We start from the raw sequence: 18,971 nt of genomic DNA on the forward strand, positions 1-18,971 counted from the left end.
TTTAATGTATAAGGGGGGTCGCACTCAAAGGCTTGGTATTTGAAAGGGGTCACCAGTACAAAAGTCTGAGAACCCCTGGTTTAAAATCTGGTACAGCTCTGCGTGTAGACAAGGCCAAAGAGAAGAAGCTTTGAGCTAACGACTTTCAAGGGAGTTGGCTCCTAACTCGCATAGGAACGTTTGAAAATCCCATCCTTAGTGATTAAAGGACTGGAAGCCAGGACTCCTGGGTTCTGTGCCCGGCAGCTTGCTGTGTGACCTTGGGCAAGACTCTGCAGCGAATATCCTTCATGGGAGCAGTGTGAGGACTGGAGGGTATTTTGTGATCCTTGCATGAAAGCTGCTAGAGAAACACGGTCTTCTTAAATTATCCAGTGGATCATCCGAAATCCCCATAAAACTGAGAGAGAGGGCGACTGCTCCAGCCCGAACGGAGGCCGAGAGAGGTGAAGGGACTTGCCTCAGATCACGCAGCGCTCCTGCAGCAAAGTTGGGGTTAGAACTCAGAAGTCCTAACTCACACTCCCGAGCTCCAAGCCCAAGGCACAGCTCCTTCTTTAGACAGTGTCTCTCTCCCCTCTGTGCCCATCTCAGGGCACTGACTTGGCAGGCCCAGCAGTCTCCCCCCCAACCTCCAGCGAGATCTCACCTGTAAGAGGATGATGAAGAGGAAGTAGAGGTTGGCCAGCCGATGGAACTGCTCATAGAGGTTGAGCGGCAAGAAGGTCAGGACGTTGTATTTGGCTGTCTTGATGGCGTTATCCTGGAAGGAGCATTTTAAAGACTGACATGCCTGGGCTTTCTCAGGACGCAGCAAGAGCTGGGCTGAGCAGGGCTTCCTGCCAGCCACTGGGATCTCACGGGGCACAGGACATCCCCTTCTTCCCAGGTTAAATTCCAGATTCACTCTGCAGTGGGGCTGCTGGGCCTAGAAAGTGCCAGGGATCTACACTGAGGGAGGAGGGTATACGGTGGAAGCAGAGCTCCTTTCCCCCACACCCACTCCTCCACCTCAGACTCAGCAACCCTGTGTCATCTTTTACGCCAACACAAAGCACTACCAAGTCAGAGTGGAAGCATCCAACCCCCCCTTTGCACCCAGTGACTGACTGCCCAAGGTGCAGGGCAACTGAGAATCAGGCCCTTAATCTTCATGGCCCAGTTCCTCGCATGTATTTAGGTGCCTAACTCCCTTTGAAATCAATTGAAGTCAGGAGCCTAAATACCTTTGAGCATCTGGGCCTATCAGCTCATCTCCCGGTCTTACTCTGGGTGGGTCCAGCCAGCTGGCAGTGTGGCTGACACCAGGGATCTCCAGAGCTAAAGGCAGAAGTTGCTCCAGCTAGAGCTAAGAGCCGAGTCTAGCAGCCGACTCGTATCCTCAGTGGATCAGGCCTGGCGGGGAGCATGTAACACAGTCAGTGGGTTACACACCCCATCCTACCCTTTCTTATCCCCGCTCTCACATGCCGGCTTTTCCATTTTACCTCTGCTGCCAGGTCCCATGGTAACAGATCCTACCCAGTCACCGCACAAAACACACACCTCTGAAGAAGCAGGAGAACCCTGCTCCAAAAAAACCCTCCAGTGGCTTCTACCGCTTGAGCTAAGGAAGCCTTCCGTTAGCAGGGAGCATCATCCGGTCCCTTACGCTCTCTACGGACCAGCCACTACAGGCCATGGCTCCCTCAAGCACACAAAGCCACGACTCCCTTCTAGGAGAAATCTCAATGGCCCAATACGCTGCTCTGGACCGTGACTGGCGAACACTGCAGCAATCGTACGGAAGGCCACCCTCCTCATGTTGAATGAGGCACTCGCAGAAAAGGCATTTCCAGTCAGCCGCTCTGGAGATCTGTCAGCTCACGCCCTGCCCACGGCCAAGGGGCTTGCACTGCCAGCTGGGAAATAAGCGGAGACGCTAGTGGCCATAAAATAAGCACAGGCTTGAAGCAAGGTGACTCACCTCATATTTTTTCCTTGTCAGGCAGAAGGCAACTCTCTTCTTGAACTGTGTGTGATAGGCTCGGTCGTTGGCCTTCACCTCCCAGGTGAAATCTGGAAAAGCAGCCAAAAGGTGAGCCATTAGCCAATCTCTGGGCAACAGTCTCTGGCCCGTGGGGAAACGAGGCAGAACCAGGACGGATGACAGCACCATAAGGCCCACAAGGAGCTCCGGATACTGCTTGCTGCTGGCATGATTGGCTTTCCCCGAGGAGGACTTTGGGACCCACTGGGATTGGGATCCCACAGGCCTGATTAGAAGTGGCCTTTGGGGCAACTGGAGCAGAGCGAGAGTCCATTCCAGCTCCAGCCCTGGTGTTTTTTTCTTTGCTCCTCACTAAGCACTAGATTGTGCCCAGCCTGGTGTAGAGACTGCCAGGGGACAGAGAGCACCTGAAGCCTTCCCCTGCCACTCACTCCGGCTCCAGAGCCTGTTGCAAGCTTGGCTCTTGGATTTCTGGTGCCTGAGGACTGAGGGGCTGGAGTCCGCTGGGGAAAATCAAGCCGAGCGGAGCTGGCATGGAGTGGGCAGTCCTGCCTTTCCAAGCGGGCAGGAAGGGCCTGTCTCAGCCATTTTCCCTCAGGAACAATCCCAGGGCAAAGGTGGTGATTTAATGGCACAACCGAAGCCTTGGTGAATGAACCGTCCCCCAGCCAAAATCATTTAAATAGATCCTACGATATCTTTTTTTAGTACCAGGGTATAGCTACTGCTAAGTTGGGACATTCTTAGCCAAGGTTCCTAACTCTCCCACTTACTATGGCTCCCATCACGCCAAACTCGGTCTCCCCAGCTCAGGTTCTCCATTCCCAATCCGCTCTCCCAATGCCAAACAACCCAGCCATGCCATCTTGCACTGACCTAACTGCTTCTTACTCCCATTCAGGTAGCTCTCGAGTGACTCCTGGTTGGTCATGCTGCCAGAATCTAGAAAGCAAAGGAACCAAACATCTTTACAATAATGAACAATGATCGTAGCCAGGTTTTATAGTTCTACGGCTCTTTTCCTTTCATGGGATGGCAATACACTTTAACCGTGCTGCCCTGGTTCTTTAAGCTCTCTGGGGCAGATATCCCAAAATGCAATACCATTCCACAGTGGAGTCATTTCCTCCTGACCCCAGACAGTGATGAGCTTCTGCCCTGAAGCCTCATATTGGCTAGATTTTATTACCCCAGCAGGTGTAAATACACGTTATCCACCCTGACGTCCAATTCTCCTTAATTAACTCCTTGTCTCAGTCAATATTCCGCAGCAGGTTGATTATGTATTGCATAAAAAAGTATTTTCTTTCCATCTGTTTTAAAGGCGGTACCTTTTCATTGCAATGAGGGCCAGCAATCCCATTTGTTACGCTACATTCTTCCATCACATTTCCTATTAATCCCCTTTCGGCACAAAACAGTCACAGTGCCAAACGCTCTGCTGGTTTAAGCTGATGTCAGTCCAGCTGGGTTGAAACCACTTGTGGCAGGACTAAATCTAGTTCCTTGGCTTTAACTTCTCTCACTCAGGCCTCGAGTCATTTTCACTGCCTTGCCACCTAGATGCGGCATTCAGAACTGGCTCGAAACCTACTTCCGAACTTCTCCAGAGATCATGATCTCTTCTCTGGATCAAATATCTGCATGCGGCACTCTTTAGGTCCTGAAGCAATGTACGGGCCTTGTGCAGGAGTAAATGAGTGACCTAGCTGGCCTGTTGGAATCAAATGGGTCCTGCTAGTAGCATCAATTACAGGAAGTCTAGGTTAGCTTTTAAAGTAGTAAAGGCCTGTATGTTTAGAGCAAAGGTCCCAGGGCTCTAGTAACGATTGCTAGCGCACGTGCAGATTATTCTGGAAGAAGTTGACTTTCACTGCTCCAAGTGACATCCTTGGGATACCCTAAATTTCCATCCAGTGACCCCTGCACTGAGCCCAATCATTTGGATTTGATCAAACATCTCTTCCAGAAAGGCAGCCAGTCTGGAGCTGAAGACATTGGGAGATGCAGAGTCCATCACTTCCCTTGGGAGTTCGTTCCAGCGGTTAATCATAGCTTTGCAGCTCATGGATTCGTTACAGCTATTCAGACTTTGCAGGGACAGGACTCCCACTCAAATCAGAGAGGCCAACGTCTAAAGAAGGGCTCCAGAATCTGGCCCAACGTTGATGTGGTTTTCTCTGGGATGAGGTGACCAAACCTGTATTTAAGACGAAGCCAGCACTAATAGTTGACACAGCAACAGCAGCATGGATTATCTTCGAGCCCCACCTTAGTCCAGCCCCAGCTACTCAGAACAACTCCTCGATATCTCCCCCGCTCAAGAGGTTACAAGAAATGGTTTGGGACCATCATCATGTAGGAGAAACTCTGTCCCCTCCTGTGATCCCAACCAAGTGTCTCATGCCCAGAGAGCAAACACCTCTGTCAATTACAAGATTGGCTTTATGCCCGAAGACCTTCCGCACAGGTATGTTTGTGGACTGTTTGGGAAATGCTTTGCGATCTTTAGATGAAAGGAACTAGAGAGGCGTGAAGCGTTATTTACCTCATTAGTTAATAATCCCACACGGAGGTCTGCCCTGTCATTATTTTTATCCCTTCCCTTTGATCACCTCCCTTTTTTCCTTTTTCTTTTTCTCTCTTCTTTCCCTGCAGTGTCTCTTTCTCTCGTGCGCTCCTTTTTCCCTCTTCCCATCACTCTGATTATAACACTGTGCAATTTAGTTTGATGCTAAGTTTGCCCCTGACACACATGAGCACAAAACACTTTAGGGAGACACTCACAACACCCCCGAGGAAGGGCAACATCTGACAACCCCAGATCCAACCTCGCCTGAACTTTGGGAGACATCAGCTCTCTGTAGTGCCGCTCCAGTTCGTGTACGGCTGCTCAGTCCGGACCAAGGGCTGGTGTACGTACAAACTTGCACCAAAAGAAGTGAATCTGTTTTAGTTCATATCTTTAGTGCAAAATACGACACTTTTACTCCAGAACGAGCATCCACACACAGACTTTCCCCCAAATCCCAAAGGTGTGAATTAACACCCCAACGTAGGGGATCCCTGTGCAGAGACACTGGAGAGCACAGGTTAGGCGCTACAAAGCCAGAGAGAATCACAAGGCTTGTCCGTGTCCAGCAGCCTCAATAAAGAATTCCCTTTGACTACAATACAGCCCTGCCTCATCTCTACAGCTGTCAGATCTCAGCTTCTGCACCCGAGTCCCAGTGGTCCTCCTAGTGGCGCACACAAGCAGGAGGTGCCTGAAAGGGGTCAGAGAGAGACCCGTGGCTCCTCCTCCTCTCTGCGTCAGCTGAGGGTGCGGCTGGAGGCACGCTGCCCCGCTAAGGCTGGGGCAGGGGCAGTGCCCACGTTCCCCAGTGGGGAGCTCCAGAGGAGCTCCTGCCCCTCCCACTCCTGGCACTGGCTCGGGCAAAAATCTCACCGATAGAGACAGCATGTCTTTTTCAAAAAATGGGTTTCTCCACAAATAAACTAACCCTAGAGAGGATCTGAGCCAACGTCTCACTGATTCCTGCTGGAATTCATAAGGAGGGCCATGCAGTTCCTGCTTTGGGCATAACTGGGGCCTTTTGTGCTCAGAGAAAGTTCTAATATATAGCATCTTCCTGATGCACTTGGCATTTCTGAGCCCCATTGTATCAGTGAATAACTTTTGTGTTATTATTTCTGCTTGGATTGCTCAGCAGCTCAGAAATCCTGATGTTCCCAGCGGCTGCCAAAAAACCCCCCCAAACAAACAGCACAGCGAATTAAGCACCTGGCAAGATTTGAGGCACATAGTTGAAATGGAAGCTGTGTTTGTGTGTGCGTTTGTATAGGCATCGGGATTAACTGTCACCTAAGACGGGCGCAACACAAATCTTGCTGCTGGGAAAAAGAAACCTGAGTCGAAAACCAAAAAAAAAAAAGTGGGGGCAGGGGAGAAAGAACGAAGCTCAAAGGATTCATGAAATATTTCCACAGAAAAAAATACACAGCAAGTTTGGTTTCAAGCAAACTCTCAGCCCTCCATAAATATCATTCATCACCCAGGTAATTACAAATAAAAATTACAAGCCAGGGACCCTTGCATAATCCAGCTCCTCTCGAGACTCAGCTCTCACTTCTCACAATCGAGGAAGAAGGCTTTATTGATTAAAAAAAAACCTGATTTAGAGGAAAAGAGAAGGGCGCTACAAAGAACAAAAATATGTATAAAAAAGTAGAAAAAATAGGAAGCAGATAATAATGAATATAAATCAGAAGCTAGGAATTGTAGAAAATTGATAAGAGAAGCAAAAGGACACAAGGAGCTATCTATGGCCAGTGAGTTAAGGACAACAAGAAGGAGCTTATTAAGTATATTTGGAACAAAAAGAATCCTAACAATGGTATTGATCTATTACTAGACGGAAATGGTAGAATTATCAAAAATAATGCAGAAAAAGCAGATGTATTCAATGAATATGGGAAATATATTACATAATGAAACTCTTTCCATTTCACTAGTAACTCCAGAGGATGTTAAGCAGCAGCTATTAAAGTCAGACATTTTAAAATCAGCAGGTCTGGATAATTTGCATCCTACAGTTTTTAAAACAGCTGACTGGGGAGCTTGCTAGACCATTAATGTTGATTTTCAATAAGTCTTAGAACACCAAAGAAGTTCCACATGACTGAAAGAAAGCTAATATTGTGTCAATATTTACAAAGGGTAAAAGGGATGTCCTAGGTAATTTTTGGCCTGTCACTCTGACATCGATCCTGGGCCAGATAATGGAGAGGCTAATATGGGACTTGATTAATAATGAATAAAAAGAGGGTACTATGATTAATGCCAGTCAACATGGGTTTATGGAAAATAAAGCATGTCAAATTAACTTGATATTTTGAATGGTATTACAAATTTGGATAATAAAGGTAATAACGTTGATGTAATAGACTTAGACTTCTGTAAAGCATTTGACCCAGTATCACATGGTCTTTTGATTAAAAAATTAGAAAGATATAAAATTAACATGGCACAGATTAAATGGATTAAAATCTGTTTTACTGATAGGTCTCAAAATGTAATTGTAAATAGGGAATCATAATTGAACAGATGTGTTTCCAGTGGGGTCCCGCAGGGATCCGTTCTGGCCCTATACTAATTAACATTTTTATTAATGACCTGGAAGAAAACATAAAATCATCACTGACAAACTTTGCAGATAACACAAAAATTGGGGAAGTGGTAAATAATGAAGAGGACAGGTCACAATGCAGAGTGATCTGGATTGTTTGGTAAACTGGGCACAAGTCAACAATATGTATTTTAATAAGACTAAATGTAATGTGCATATCTAGGAACAAAAGAATGCAGGGCACGCTGACAGGGGGACTCTATCCTGGCAAGCAGTGACTTTGAAAAAGATTTGGGGGTCATGGTGAATAATCAATTGAATATGAACTCCCAGTACAACACTGTGGCCAAAAGGGCTAAAGTAATTCTTGGAAGTATAATCGGGGAATTTCAAGTAGGAGCAAAGAGGTGATTTTACCGCTGTATCTGGCACTGGTGCGACCACTGCTGGAATCCTGTGTCCAGTTCCTATGCCCACAATTCAAGAAGGACGTTGGAGAGGGTACAAAGAAGAGCCACAAGAATGATTAAAGGAGTAGAAAACCTGCCTTACAGTGACAGAATCAAAGAGCTCAGTCTATTTAGTTTAACAAAGAGAAGGTTACTGGGGGACTGATTACAGTCTATAAGTACCTACACAGGGAACAAATATTCAATAATGGGCCCTTCAATCTAGCAGAGATCCAATAGCTGGAAGTTGAAGATTGACAAATCAGACTAGAAATAAGGCATACATTTTTAGCAGTAAAAAAAAAATGAGGAGTCCTTGTGGCACCTTAGAGACTAACAAATTTATTTGGGCATACGCTTTCGAGGGCTAGAACGCACTTCATCAGATGTATGAAGTAAAAAATATAGGAGCAGGTATAAATACATGAAAGGATGCGGGTTGCTTTACCAAGTGTGAGGTCAGTCTAACGAGATAAATCAATAACAGCAGGATACTAAGGGAGGAAAAATAACTTTTGAAGTGGTAAGAGAGTGGCCCATTACAGACAGTTGACAAGAAGGTGTGAGTAACAGTAGGGAGAAATTAGTATTGGCAAAATTAAGTTTAGGTTTTGTAATGACCCAACCACTCCCAGGCTTTATTCAGGCCTAATCTGATGGTATCTAGTTTGCAAACTAATTACAGTTCTGCAGCTTCACGTTGGAGTCTGTTTTTGAAGTTTTTTTGTTGAAGAATTGCCACTTTGAGGTCTGTTATTGAGTAACCAGAGAGGTTGAAGTGTTCTCCTACTGGTTTTTGAATGTTATGATTCTTGATGTCAGATTTGTGTCCATTTATTCTTTTGCGTAGAGACTGTCCGGTTTGGCCAATGTACATGGCAGAGGGGCATTGCTGGCACATAATGGCCCTACGCTACCAGCACTTCCAGCTATTTTCGAGACACCGCTGACTTCCTGAGGAAACTACAATCCATTGGTGACCTTCCAGAAAAGAAGAAATACAGATCTCCTGTATTTTCCACTCCATGCATCTGATGAAGTGGGTTCTAGCCCACAAAAGCTTATGCCCAAATAAATTTGTTCGTTTCTAAGGTGCCACAAGGACTCCTCGTTTTTTTTTTTGCTGATACAGACTAACATGGCTACCACTGAAACCTGTCATTTTTAACAAGGAGAGTAATTAACCACTGGAAAACTTACCAAGGGTTATGGAGGATTCTCCATCACTGACAATTCTGAAATCAAGACAGTGTGTTTTTCTAAAAGATCTACTCTAGGGATTATTTTGGGAAGTTCCCTGGCCCATGTTACCCAGGAGGACTAAATCATCTCAATGGTCCCTTCTGGCCTTGGACTCTATGAATGTCCTCCAGCTCCCCTTTATGCTCTTCCCAATCCTCTTGCCTTCCTGCTTCCACTTCTTTTCCCATTTCTGCTTCTTGTCATGTTGCCCCCTCTGCCTGGCACAGTCTACCTGTCTTCATCCACCAAGTGTCTGCCTCTCTCCTCCTTGGAGTCCTTCTTTAAACCCCATCTCAGTCCTTTCTGCTTCCTTATGCTCATCAATAATTGCCTGCACCCTTTCCCCCCACAGTTGTTGAGCCACGTTTCATCAGATTGTCAGCTCTTTGGGACAGAGGAAGCTCCTCTCTCTAGGAGTGTAAGACCTGGTGTGAACTGGCGGGGCTATACTGGCAGGTCTTATTGCTAAGCACGGTTCCAGAAAGGAGACTTCCCATCCCACTGATTCCTCAGGTCCAGCTTTTGTGCAGCGAACCGCTTATGAATGCCTGCGCATTTGCAGTTGGCCCCGCAGCTGTCATCAGCAGAGCCAGCATCTGTCAATGCCATCAAGGCAAACAATGGTGCCAACTTATGCGGCATTAACAGGATTGTTTTGAAAGTTCTGACCCCGTGCAAACCCATTGACAGCAATGGCTGTATCACCCACTCCAAATCAGGAGATTATAATAAAAAAATGGTGAGACTTTGGTTTCTTAGCTTTAGGTTACCCTTGGGTCACCTTTCCAAGTTTTTCTCTGCATCGGGGGGGGGGGGGGGGGTAGAAACCATTCTTTTTTTAATGAAAACCAAGATTTTCATTTATTCCCAGGACTCCAGAAGCCAGGGCTTTCAGAAAATCACAAGACTCTCAATAAACTCACAAGAGTCAGCAACACCACAATGAGGCTGTACAGGGATCACTGAGAATAGAATTTGGCCAACAGAGTCTTTACTTCTGATGATAGATTAGAAGAAAACACCCCAGCATGCCTCCCAGGTGCATCTACATTACAAAAATGAGTACCCATATTATAGCAGCAAGGGGTGCGGTGCAGCGGCCCACGTACTTAGCTCTTAATGCAGGCAAGGCTCAAATATCTTTACCACCGCCTCAGGAAACCCGTTCAGAACAGCAACGAAAATGCCTGAGTTCTTATCCCATTTCTGCCCCTAAAACTAACCCCAGTGGTGGCAGGGGGAGCGTGATTCATCCACTATTTTTTCTAGGGCAGACAAGGCCTCAGAGTCCAGGGCTTGCAGGGCCGGCTGCTAAATGGATCATTTTTGCTATGGATAAACACAGAACCCAGCACGCTGGAGTCGCAGAGTGGAAACTGCACAGGACACAGGCAGGAGCACAAGATAAAACAACGCCGAACAGAATGGGGCGCACAGGAAGCCCCGATCCTGCAACAGTGAGACACCGCTGTGAGAGCAACCCACCTTAGAGAGATGCTGCCCACCCCCAACTTGCATGTGATTATTTCAGGGTGAAAATCTAGCCTTAAAGGCACACACAAAAAATCAGGCCTCTTCTCTGGATTGCACTTACCCTCCCCTAGCCCCTGGGGTAGGGGTAATGCCAGCCCATTGCCCTCCCGTATCAACCGCCTTCCTCCCCAACCTCCCCACCCCACCCTTCAAATTCTGCCCACACTTCCATTTCTCTCAGTCTCCAGACCCCCGCCCCAGATCTCCTGCAGTCTCTGCCCCCAACATGCTCCTGTCTCCAACACCCTCCTTCTCTCATCCTTTGCTTTCTTCCTCAATGCCTTTGGCCCCATAACCTCACTTCCTGCCCCCCAATAGTCTCCAAGTCGCCCCTCCCCCCACCTCTCTCTCTCTCCCCCATTTCTCAGTTTCTGTCTCCTTCCCTTCCCTCTGCAGCCTCCCCCTTCCCCAGACCCCTGACCGGCCTCCCTGTATTCATTTGCCCCCCATCACCCTCCCTGCACACCCCACCATTCCACTGCCCCAATCTCCCTCCCCGCCCCCCATATCCCACCGCCCCCACTTCCCCTCTCTACCAGCACACATCTCTGCCCTGACAGCTTCCCCTGCGCCCACTTCCCCTCCACAGACACATATTTCCCTTTCCATCCTCCCCTGACCCCTCCCTGTCTCCTGCCTGGGACACACATGGTGAAGGAGGAGCGGCCATATTCCTTGAGGGCAGCCTGGCTTCAAACAGTAGGCAGTGGTAGCCATCTTCAGTCAGGGCAGCCTCACTGCCCCCTGCCAGGGGGCTGATGGTGACCATCTTGATGGTGGGCAGCCTGTGAGCTTCACCTTCCATTGAGAACAATGGGGAGACCTGCAGCCATTTTTAGTAAGGGCAAAACTGATGCAGCAAGTCCCCAGGGTTTCCCCAGCCAAGCCCATGTCATGAACTTGCTGGCTCATTGCTGGGTACCTTGCCCCTGCCCAAAGGAGCTGGAGGGAAAGGGCCCAGATGGCGGAGGGCCCCACAATCCCCAGGAACGGGAAGGACTCCCTGAGACCCAGGGGAGCAGGCCGGGGAGAGAGCCCGAGGTGGCATGGGAGCAGCCGCGTGGGAGCCGGCTGCGGGGGCGAGGCCGGGTAGCGGGCAGCCTCGGCGCTGGGCCCGGAAAGCCAAAAGCCAGGCAGGGCAGCAGCCTTTGGGAAGCCTGGAGTCCGCAGTAGCTACAGGGTGGGGGGGTGTACATGGGGGAGAGGGGGAGAGACCCCCCCTCCTTTCCAGCCCCAGCTTGGGGGCTGCCACGGCGGGGGAGAGGGCACATCCATTGCGTTAGAAAGGTAAAACTATTGATATTAGGGTTCAGGAGGAGGGTGCCAAGACAAGACTATGAACAAAGGACCTGAGCTCTGGCCAGTGGGATCTTCAAGCTACAGTTTTATTGCCTCTGGGAGAGGGGTGGATTGCAGGGGGTACCCCTGGCACTAGGTCTGAAGAGACCCACAGGGTGATGTCACCCTTATACCCCTGTACTGGGCTGCCCCTAGAGGCCAGATTAGGAGCTGTTGGGTGGATCATTGCAGAAACCGTGTCTGGGGTAGATGCACCTTTTATTTTCAAGCCACCCTACAGGGTCGGCCCACAACATTTTGGCACCTGAGGCAGGGAGTTCAAATGACGCCCTCATGCCCCCTCCGCTTGGGCCAAACCTTTGAAAGGTCTCAATTCTGCCTTCTTCCTGTTCTACTCCTCTCATGGTACTGCTCTGCTACCTATCCCAATAAAGGAGAACTAACAACTTAAAATTCCTTATTTAAAGGGGGGATAGCTCACTGGTTTGAGCATTGGCCTGCTAAACCTAGAGTTATGTGTTCAGTCCTTGAGGGGGCCACTTATGGATCTGGGGCAAAATCAGTACTTGGTCCTGCTAGTGAAGGCAGGGGACTGGACTCGATGACCTTTCCCTTCCAGTTCTATGAGAGAGTTGTATCTCCATATACTTTTTATTTATTTAAAAATGTTAAGTAACTCTTACATTTGCTGTTCACTTATTTGAAAGTTAACTTTTCTTGTCTGCATAGTAAACACTGGCATTTTTATCTGTTTGAATAATCAAAGTGGTACTTTCCGTGCCTTCTTGGTTGCAAAGATTTGAACTGCTTCCTGAAGGTCCACAGTCTGGGCCAGCTCATGCTCTACTGAGATGGTTGCAAGGCCGACCAGCCTCTCCTGTGTCATTGTGGAGTGTAGATGTGTTTTTATTAACTTCAGCTTGGAGAAGCTGCGTTCTCCACTGACAACTGTTACAGGAAGTGTTAGAAGTATGCGCAGAGCAACAAAAGCATTTGGAAAGAGGGTGGTCATCTTATTTGTGCACATATATTCCAGAACAACCTTTGGAGTTGATCCTGCTGAAATGTATCTTGAAAGGGCTTTCAGTTCATCACCTAAATCACTCCCATTAATATCGCGCATGTCATCATGTGTCAACACTGTCTCTAGTGCCCTGCATTGCTGGTGTAGGTCTTAAAGAATTCAGCTTTGAATTGTTGTTTGGGGTCTCTTATGGGATTATCCCGTGCCTTGTAATCAAAATGTCTTCTTCTTCGGTGACTCTTGTATTCTTGAATGGGTGGGAAAATAGCTTCAGTGTGAAGTTCCTCTGCCAACTTCTGTGCACTCTTCAGAACGTTTTGAAATCCCTCATCTGACCGGTAAGACTGTGGGTATGATTTTGCTTTGTCTAGTTGTTCCATTGCTCCAGATATGTCAAGGTCAACACCTTGGAGTCTCTTGCTTACAACATTTATTTCAAACATTATGTCATGCCACAACACTAAGCCACACAGAAATTTGAAGTTATGTATGTTTCTAGTGAGTCCATTTCCCTCTGCCACAGTTCTCCCATGAACAGTTCCTGTCATAGCATTATCCTCCATAATGGCAACTATGGCATCATCTATCTTCCCAATTTGGTGTTTGATAGGCTTTATTGCCTTCACTCGACTTTCCCATCATGTGGCACTCAGTGGTTTCAATGTCAGAGAGGATGTTCCCAGATGTTGCTTCAAAATTTGCCATCGATGAATTGATGCAGAGAGAAATACATAGGTGTTTTGAATTACATTAAAAAATTCAGCAGCCTCACTAGAAGCTGATGCTGCATCACTGACCACCAAGTTCAATGAATGAGAACTGCATGGGACAAAAAAAGCTCGAGGGTTTAACTCTCGGATCCGTGTCAGCACTCCTCTGGTCTTTCCTCTCATGTTGGCACCATTATCGTAGCCCTGACCTCTCATGTCAGCTATCGCAATTGCCGTATCTTCCAGCTTTTTAAGAAGCACATTTGTCATACCAGCTCCTGTAGTATCATCAATGTCAATAAATTCTAGAAAATGCTCTCTGACAGTCACCATTGCAGGGACATTTTCACTAGGTTCTGTTGTTGTTACAAAACACACCTTTAAAGTCATTTGTTCCGTATGGCTGATGTCAGGTGTGCAGTCCAGAATAACAGAGTAATATCTTACTGACTTCAGATCTGCCACAATCTTCTGTTTGACTTTTGTTGCCAGTGACTGTCTGATCTCATTTTGAATTGTTTTTCCAAGGTAGTGGTGCGTGTACATTTCTTGGGTGGTGACTCTTCTGAGATGCTCCTGGAGTACAGCATCAAACTCAGCCATCAGCTTCATAATTTTTAGGAAGTTTCTATTGTTTGGCACATACAGCTGATCTGAAGTACCACACAGTGCTAGGTTTTGGGTAGCCAGCATTCTCACAATGGCAAAAAGCCTTTTCAGAACATTTTGGCAGTAAAGAGACTCTGATGCAATCTTCTCTTGAAGCTGATCATCTATGGTGGCCTTTAACCTTAGTCTCATCTCAAGCTCTTTCCACCTATGGAGTGCTCTCTGGTGATTTGCTGCCTTCTCATGGCATGCCAGATTTCTAGCCAGATTTTTCCAGTCCTTTGTTCCTGTAGAATCCAATGTGGCTTGAACATTAGACTGGAAGAGTTTGCAACAAAAACAGTATGCAGCATTCTAGGTTTTTTCAGTACATAAGCCACAGCCTCTCCACTTTGTCACCATTGGGGATTTCACGCCAGTAATGTGTTGGATGGAAACTTCTATTTTCATTCTCTTTGGGGAACATGAAGTTTTTCACTTGCTGTAGCCCATGCGGTACCAGGAAGTCCCTCAGGCTACTGCTCAAGTGGGTCCACAGTCCTGGATCATCTAGACTTAAAGAACTAAACTCAGCAGCAGCTGGTTCTTGTGCCTCCACCACACTCTTCTCTGATCTACACTTTTCTTCAGGAATGTGCATGGTTACATCCATTTGAGATGGAGATATGGATGCTGCAGTAGCTGCCAGGTCACCTGCACTCTGACTAACTGGAAGATCAGGCATCTCCTCACCACTCACATCCTCACTGGAGCTGGAAGGCTCACCGTGAACATTTGTGTCTATGTATCTCAGGAGAGCTCCTTCCTGCTTAGATAGAAAAGCTTCCTTTGCTTGCTTTCTTTTTCTGAATGCTGCCCCAGAGGGGCATTTTCTTCTTTCACTCATGACTACTGTTCTGCGCCAGCTATAGTGGCTCTCAACACTCAATTGAAGGGGACAAATAAGCAGGCTGGTAGCAGGGCCTGAGTGAGGGACGATATCAGCGTCTTAAGGGTCTAACTGGCTCCTACTACTTCAGTTGACTGCCTGTTCTCCTCAAGTGGGTTCAGGGAAGCAGCAGGAAACCGGAAGCTCCCTGAAACGCTGGTGTTAATCAGTCCAGGCTCCTGGGGGTGCTCGAGAGGTACATAAGAGGCTTCTCCTCCTCGCTCTCCCTGCAGCTCCTGCTGCTTTCTGTTCTTCCCTCTCACCTTTTCTCCTGCCTGCCTGTTATGTCTCTTGTGCCCTCCTTCCTCCACACAGCACTCCACCCTCTCTGTGCATCTCGAGCAGAGAGAATACATATGCACCAGCAGCAGACACAATTTTCTACACTCTGGGTTCTCGTGGCGCCCCCCCACTCTGGCACCTGAGGCGGCCGCCTCAGTTCGCCTCATGGTAAGGCCAGCCCTGCCGCCCTAGCAAAGGAAGCCAGAGCGTTTGTGGGAACTCTCAGCGCGCATGGCACACCCAGCCTGCGGCCAGACACCTAGAGGGAAACGGGAGCCCCAGCACACCCAGGGGGTCAGTTACACAATCCTCCCCCAGACTGTGGAGGAGGCGGGGAGGAACCGCTGCTTCCCAACAGGTGCAGAGAGCTTCCTGGTTCGATCTGCGTTAACCCCTGGGTGTCTGCAGGAGGGGAATCTTTCTGCAGAAAACATTGTGGATTAGTCGTTATTTCTCCTCAACAGCTCAAATGGTTCAAGCCCCATCACCCATGTGTCAGTACCGCAGGCTGAAATAGAGGCTGGTCCTGGGGTTAAGGCACTGGGTGGGACTCTGGAGACAGAGGTTCAATTCCCAGCACTACCCTTCAGTCACTTTGCCTTATTGTGTGTGGATAATAATCCTCTTCTGTCTTGGCTACTTAGATTGTACATTCTTCAGGACCTTACAGTTTACGGTGCCTTGGGGTCTCTAGCAGGTGCTGTCCTGCTACTAACAACTTGGAGATTTCTTTACCTTTCCTGCACACTGATGCCCATTGCTCAGGGCCGGCTCCAGGCACCCGCTTAACAAGCAGGTGCTTGGGGCAGCCAAGGGAGAGGGGCGGCACCTGCGGCAATTCGGGGGCGGCAGGTCCCTCACTCCCTCTAGGAGCGAAGGACCTGCTGCCGAACTGCCACCGCCGATCGCGGCTTTTCCCCTCCCACCGCTTGGGGCGGCAGAAATGCTGGAGCCGGCCCTGCCATTGCTTGTAACTGAGGATTCTAGCAGGGACTTGCCTCCTCCCCTTCTACTAACAGCAGAGCTTCGAAAAATACTTCAAGTTTTTATTTATAACAGAGCAAGGAAACCACGCCAAAGCCAGGGCTGTGCAAAGAAACGGAAGCTGCCTTTTAAAAATGCATAGCGTCTTCCTAGCTGCTCCACTTACGGCTCACTCGCCCTCCCGCATCAGTTTTAACCAAAAGGCCCGTCATCCTCTTCTTGCAGGGGTGGGAAGAGGCAAAGAGCTGGACAATGTCCATTTCTCTAGCGTTTGGATGGGGCTCTGCTCTCTGAGCATGGCCGGCCCCCTTTGTCATTTTTGTTTAAAATCCATAGAATCAACTCTGATTTCATCCCTGCGACGGGTGGGGAGGGATAGCTCAGTGGTTTGAGCCTTGGCCTGCTAAACCCAGGGTTGTGAGCTCAATCCTTGAGGGGGCCATTTAGGGATCTGGGGCAAAAAAATTGGTCCTGCCTAGTGAAGGCAGGGGGCTGGACTTGATGACCTTTCAAGGTCCCTTCCAGTCCTAGGAGATAGGATATCTCCATAATGTGAACCTGACACTGAAGCACAGAGAATAGAGCTGAAAAAGCCCCGTTAGGTGCCATCTGTAACATTGCTCACGGTGAAGGATGCACAGGGCTTGGAATGAACCCAAAGGGGATTCTGTGTTGAGGCTGGTGGACACAGACAGCTGCTGTGGGTCACAGGAGATCTGCATTCAAAGGGTTTCCCCAATGGTATCAAAAAACCACCCTGGGGTGGTGATACCGATGCCATAAAAATGGATCTGCAGACAAATCTCATGTGCAATTTGAATTTTATTTGAAATAAATACCAGGCATTCACCTAGATGTCGGTCATGATGAGAGCCAGATGTTTTGCCTTCTCTCATAACATCAGGTTCTGACCACTGGCCAGACGCGGCACTGGCCTATGCTAGCCCAATGGCATGTGTAATGATCTGTCCCTTCATGGCTTCTATCCGAGTGTAACCCGAAAACTAGGGCTGTCAAGCGGTTAAAAAAATTAATCGCTATTAATCACACGAATAAAAAAATTTATCACGATTAATCACGCCATTAATTGTACTGCTAAACAATAAGAGAATACCATTTATTTAAATATTTTTGGATATTTTCTACATTTTCAAATATATTGATTTCAATTACAACACAGAATACAAAGTGTACAGTGTTCACTTGATATTTATTTTTATTACAAATATTTGCACAGTAAAAAGCAAAAGAAATAGTATTTTTCAATTCAGCTAATACAAGTACTGCAGTGCAATCTCTTTATCATGAAAGTTGAACTTACAAATGTAGAATTATGTATCAAAAAAACTGCATTCAAAAATAAAACAATGTAAAATTTTAGAGCCTGCAAGTCCACTCAGTCCTACTTCTTGTTCAGCCAATCGCTCAGACAAACAAGTTTGTTTACATTTGCAGGAGATAATGCTGCCTGCTTCTTGTTTAAAATGTCACCTCAAAGTGAGAACAGGCACTGTTGTAGCTGGTGTCGCAAGATATTTATGTGCCAGATGCGCTAAAGATTCATATGCCCCTTCATGCTTCAATCACCATTCCAGGGGACATGCGTCCATGCTGATGACGGGTTCTGCTCAATAACAATCCAAAGGAGTGCAGACCGACACATGTTCATTTTCATTATCTGAGTCGTTTTTCTTTTTTGGTGGTTCGGGTTCTGTAGTTTCCACATCAAAGTGTTGCTCTTTTAAGACTCCTGAAAGCATGCTCCACACCTTGTCCCTCTCAGATTTTGGAAGGCATTTCAGATTCTTAAACCTTGGATCAAGTGCTATAGCTATCTTTAGAAATCTCACATAGGTACCTTCTTTGCGTTTTGTCAAATCTGCAGTGAAAGCGTTCTTAAAATGAACAACATGTGCTGGGTCATCACCTGAGACTGCTATGACATGAAATATATGTCAGAATGCGGGTAAAACGGAGCAGGGGACATACCATTCTCCCTCAAGGAGTTCAATCACAAATGTAATTAACACATTATTTTTTTAATGAGTGTCATCAGCATGGAAGCATGTCCTCTGGAATGGTAGCCGAAGCATGAAGGGGCATACAAATGTTTAGCAGATCTGACACGTAAATACCTTGCAATACCAACTACAAAAGTGCCATGCGAACACCTGTTCTCACTTTCTGGTGACATCGTAAATAAGAAGTGGGCAGCATTATCTCCTGTAAATGTAAAGAAATCTGTCTGTCTTAGCGATTGGCTGAAGAAGAAGTAGGACTGAGTGGACTTAAAGGCTCTGAAGTTTTACACTGTTTTGTTTCTGAGTGCAGTTATGTAACAAAAAAAATCTACATTTGTAAGATGCGCTTTCACGATAAAGAGATTGCACTACAGTACTTGTATGAGGTGAATTGAAAAATACTATTTCTTTTGTTTATCATTTTTACAGCGCAAATATTTGTAATCAAAAATAATATACACTTTGATTTCAACTACAACATAGAATACAATGTATATGAAAATGTAGAAAAACATCCAAAATATTTAATACATTTCAATTGGGGTTCTATTGTTTTACAGTGCAATTAAAACTGCGATTAATCGCGATTAATTTTTTTGAGTTAATTGCGTGAGTTAACTGCGATTCATCGACAGCCCTACCGAAAACCCCAGACCCAACAGGAGGGCCTGCCACAAGCTGCTACAGAACATGGAGCTGGACACTGGAGCTGGCCTTTTATCTGGAGGCAGCGTAAGGAAGAATGGCCCATTATTAGCTGCCCACCTAGGT

The 18,971-nt window shown here is 47.2% G+C and overlaps 1 protein-coding gene across 1 annotated transcript in view; it reads right to left on the reverse strand.

Moving 5' to 3' along the window:
* Nucleotides 1-18,971, reverse strand: part of ATP8B3 (ATPase phospholipid transporting 8B3) — a 70,680-nt gene that overhangs the window by 39,806 nt on the left and 11,903 nt on the right. Inside the window, exons 2-4 of the mRNA XM_054013297.1 lie at nucleotides 2,867-2,932; nucleotides 1,967-2,058; nucleotides 650-763 (exon numbers count right to left, since the gene is read on the reverse strand). Coding sequence (XP_053869272.1) covers nucleotides 650-763; nucleotides 1,967-2,058; nucleotides 2,867-2,921 — 261 coding nt within the window. The 5' untranslated portion in view covers nucleotides 2,922-2,932. The remainder of the gene's footprint in view (nucleotides 1-649; nucleotides 764-1,966; nucleotides 2,059-2,866; nucleotides 2,933-18,971) is intronic.

This window comes from Malaclemys terrapin, chromosome 24 (genome assembly GCF_027887155.1).
Source record: "Malaclemys terrapin pileata isolate rMalTer1 chromosome 24, rMalTer1.hap1, whole genome shotgun sequence".
NCBI classification, from domain to species: domain Eukaryota; kingdom Metazoa; phylum Chordata; order Testudines; family Emydidae; genus Malaclemys; species Malaclemys terrapin.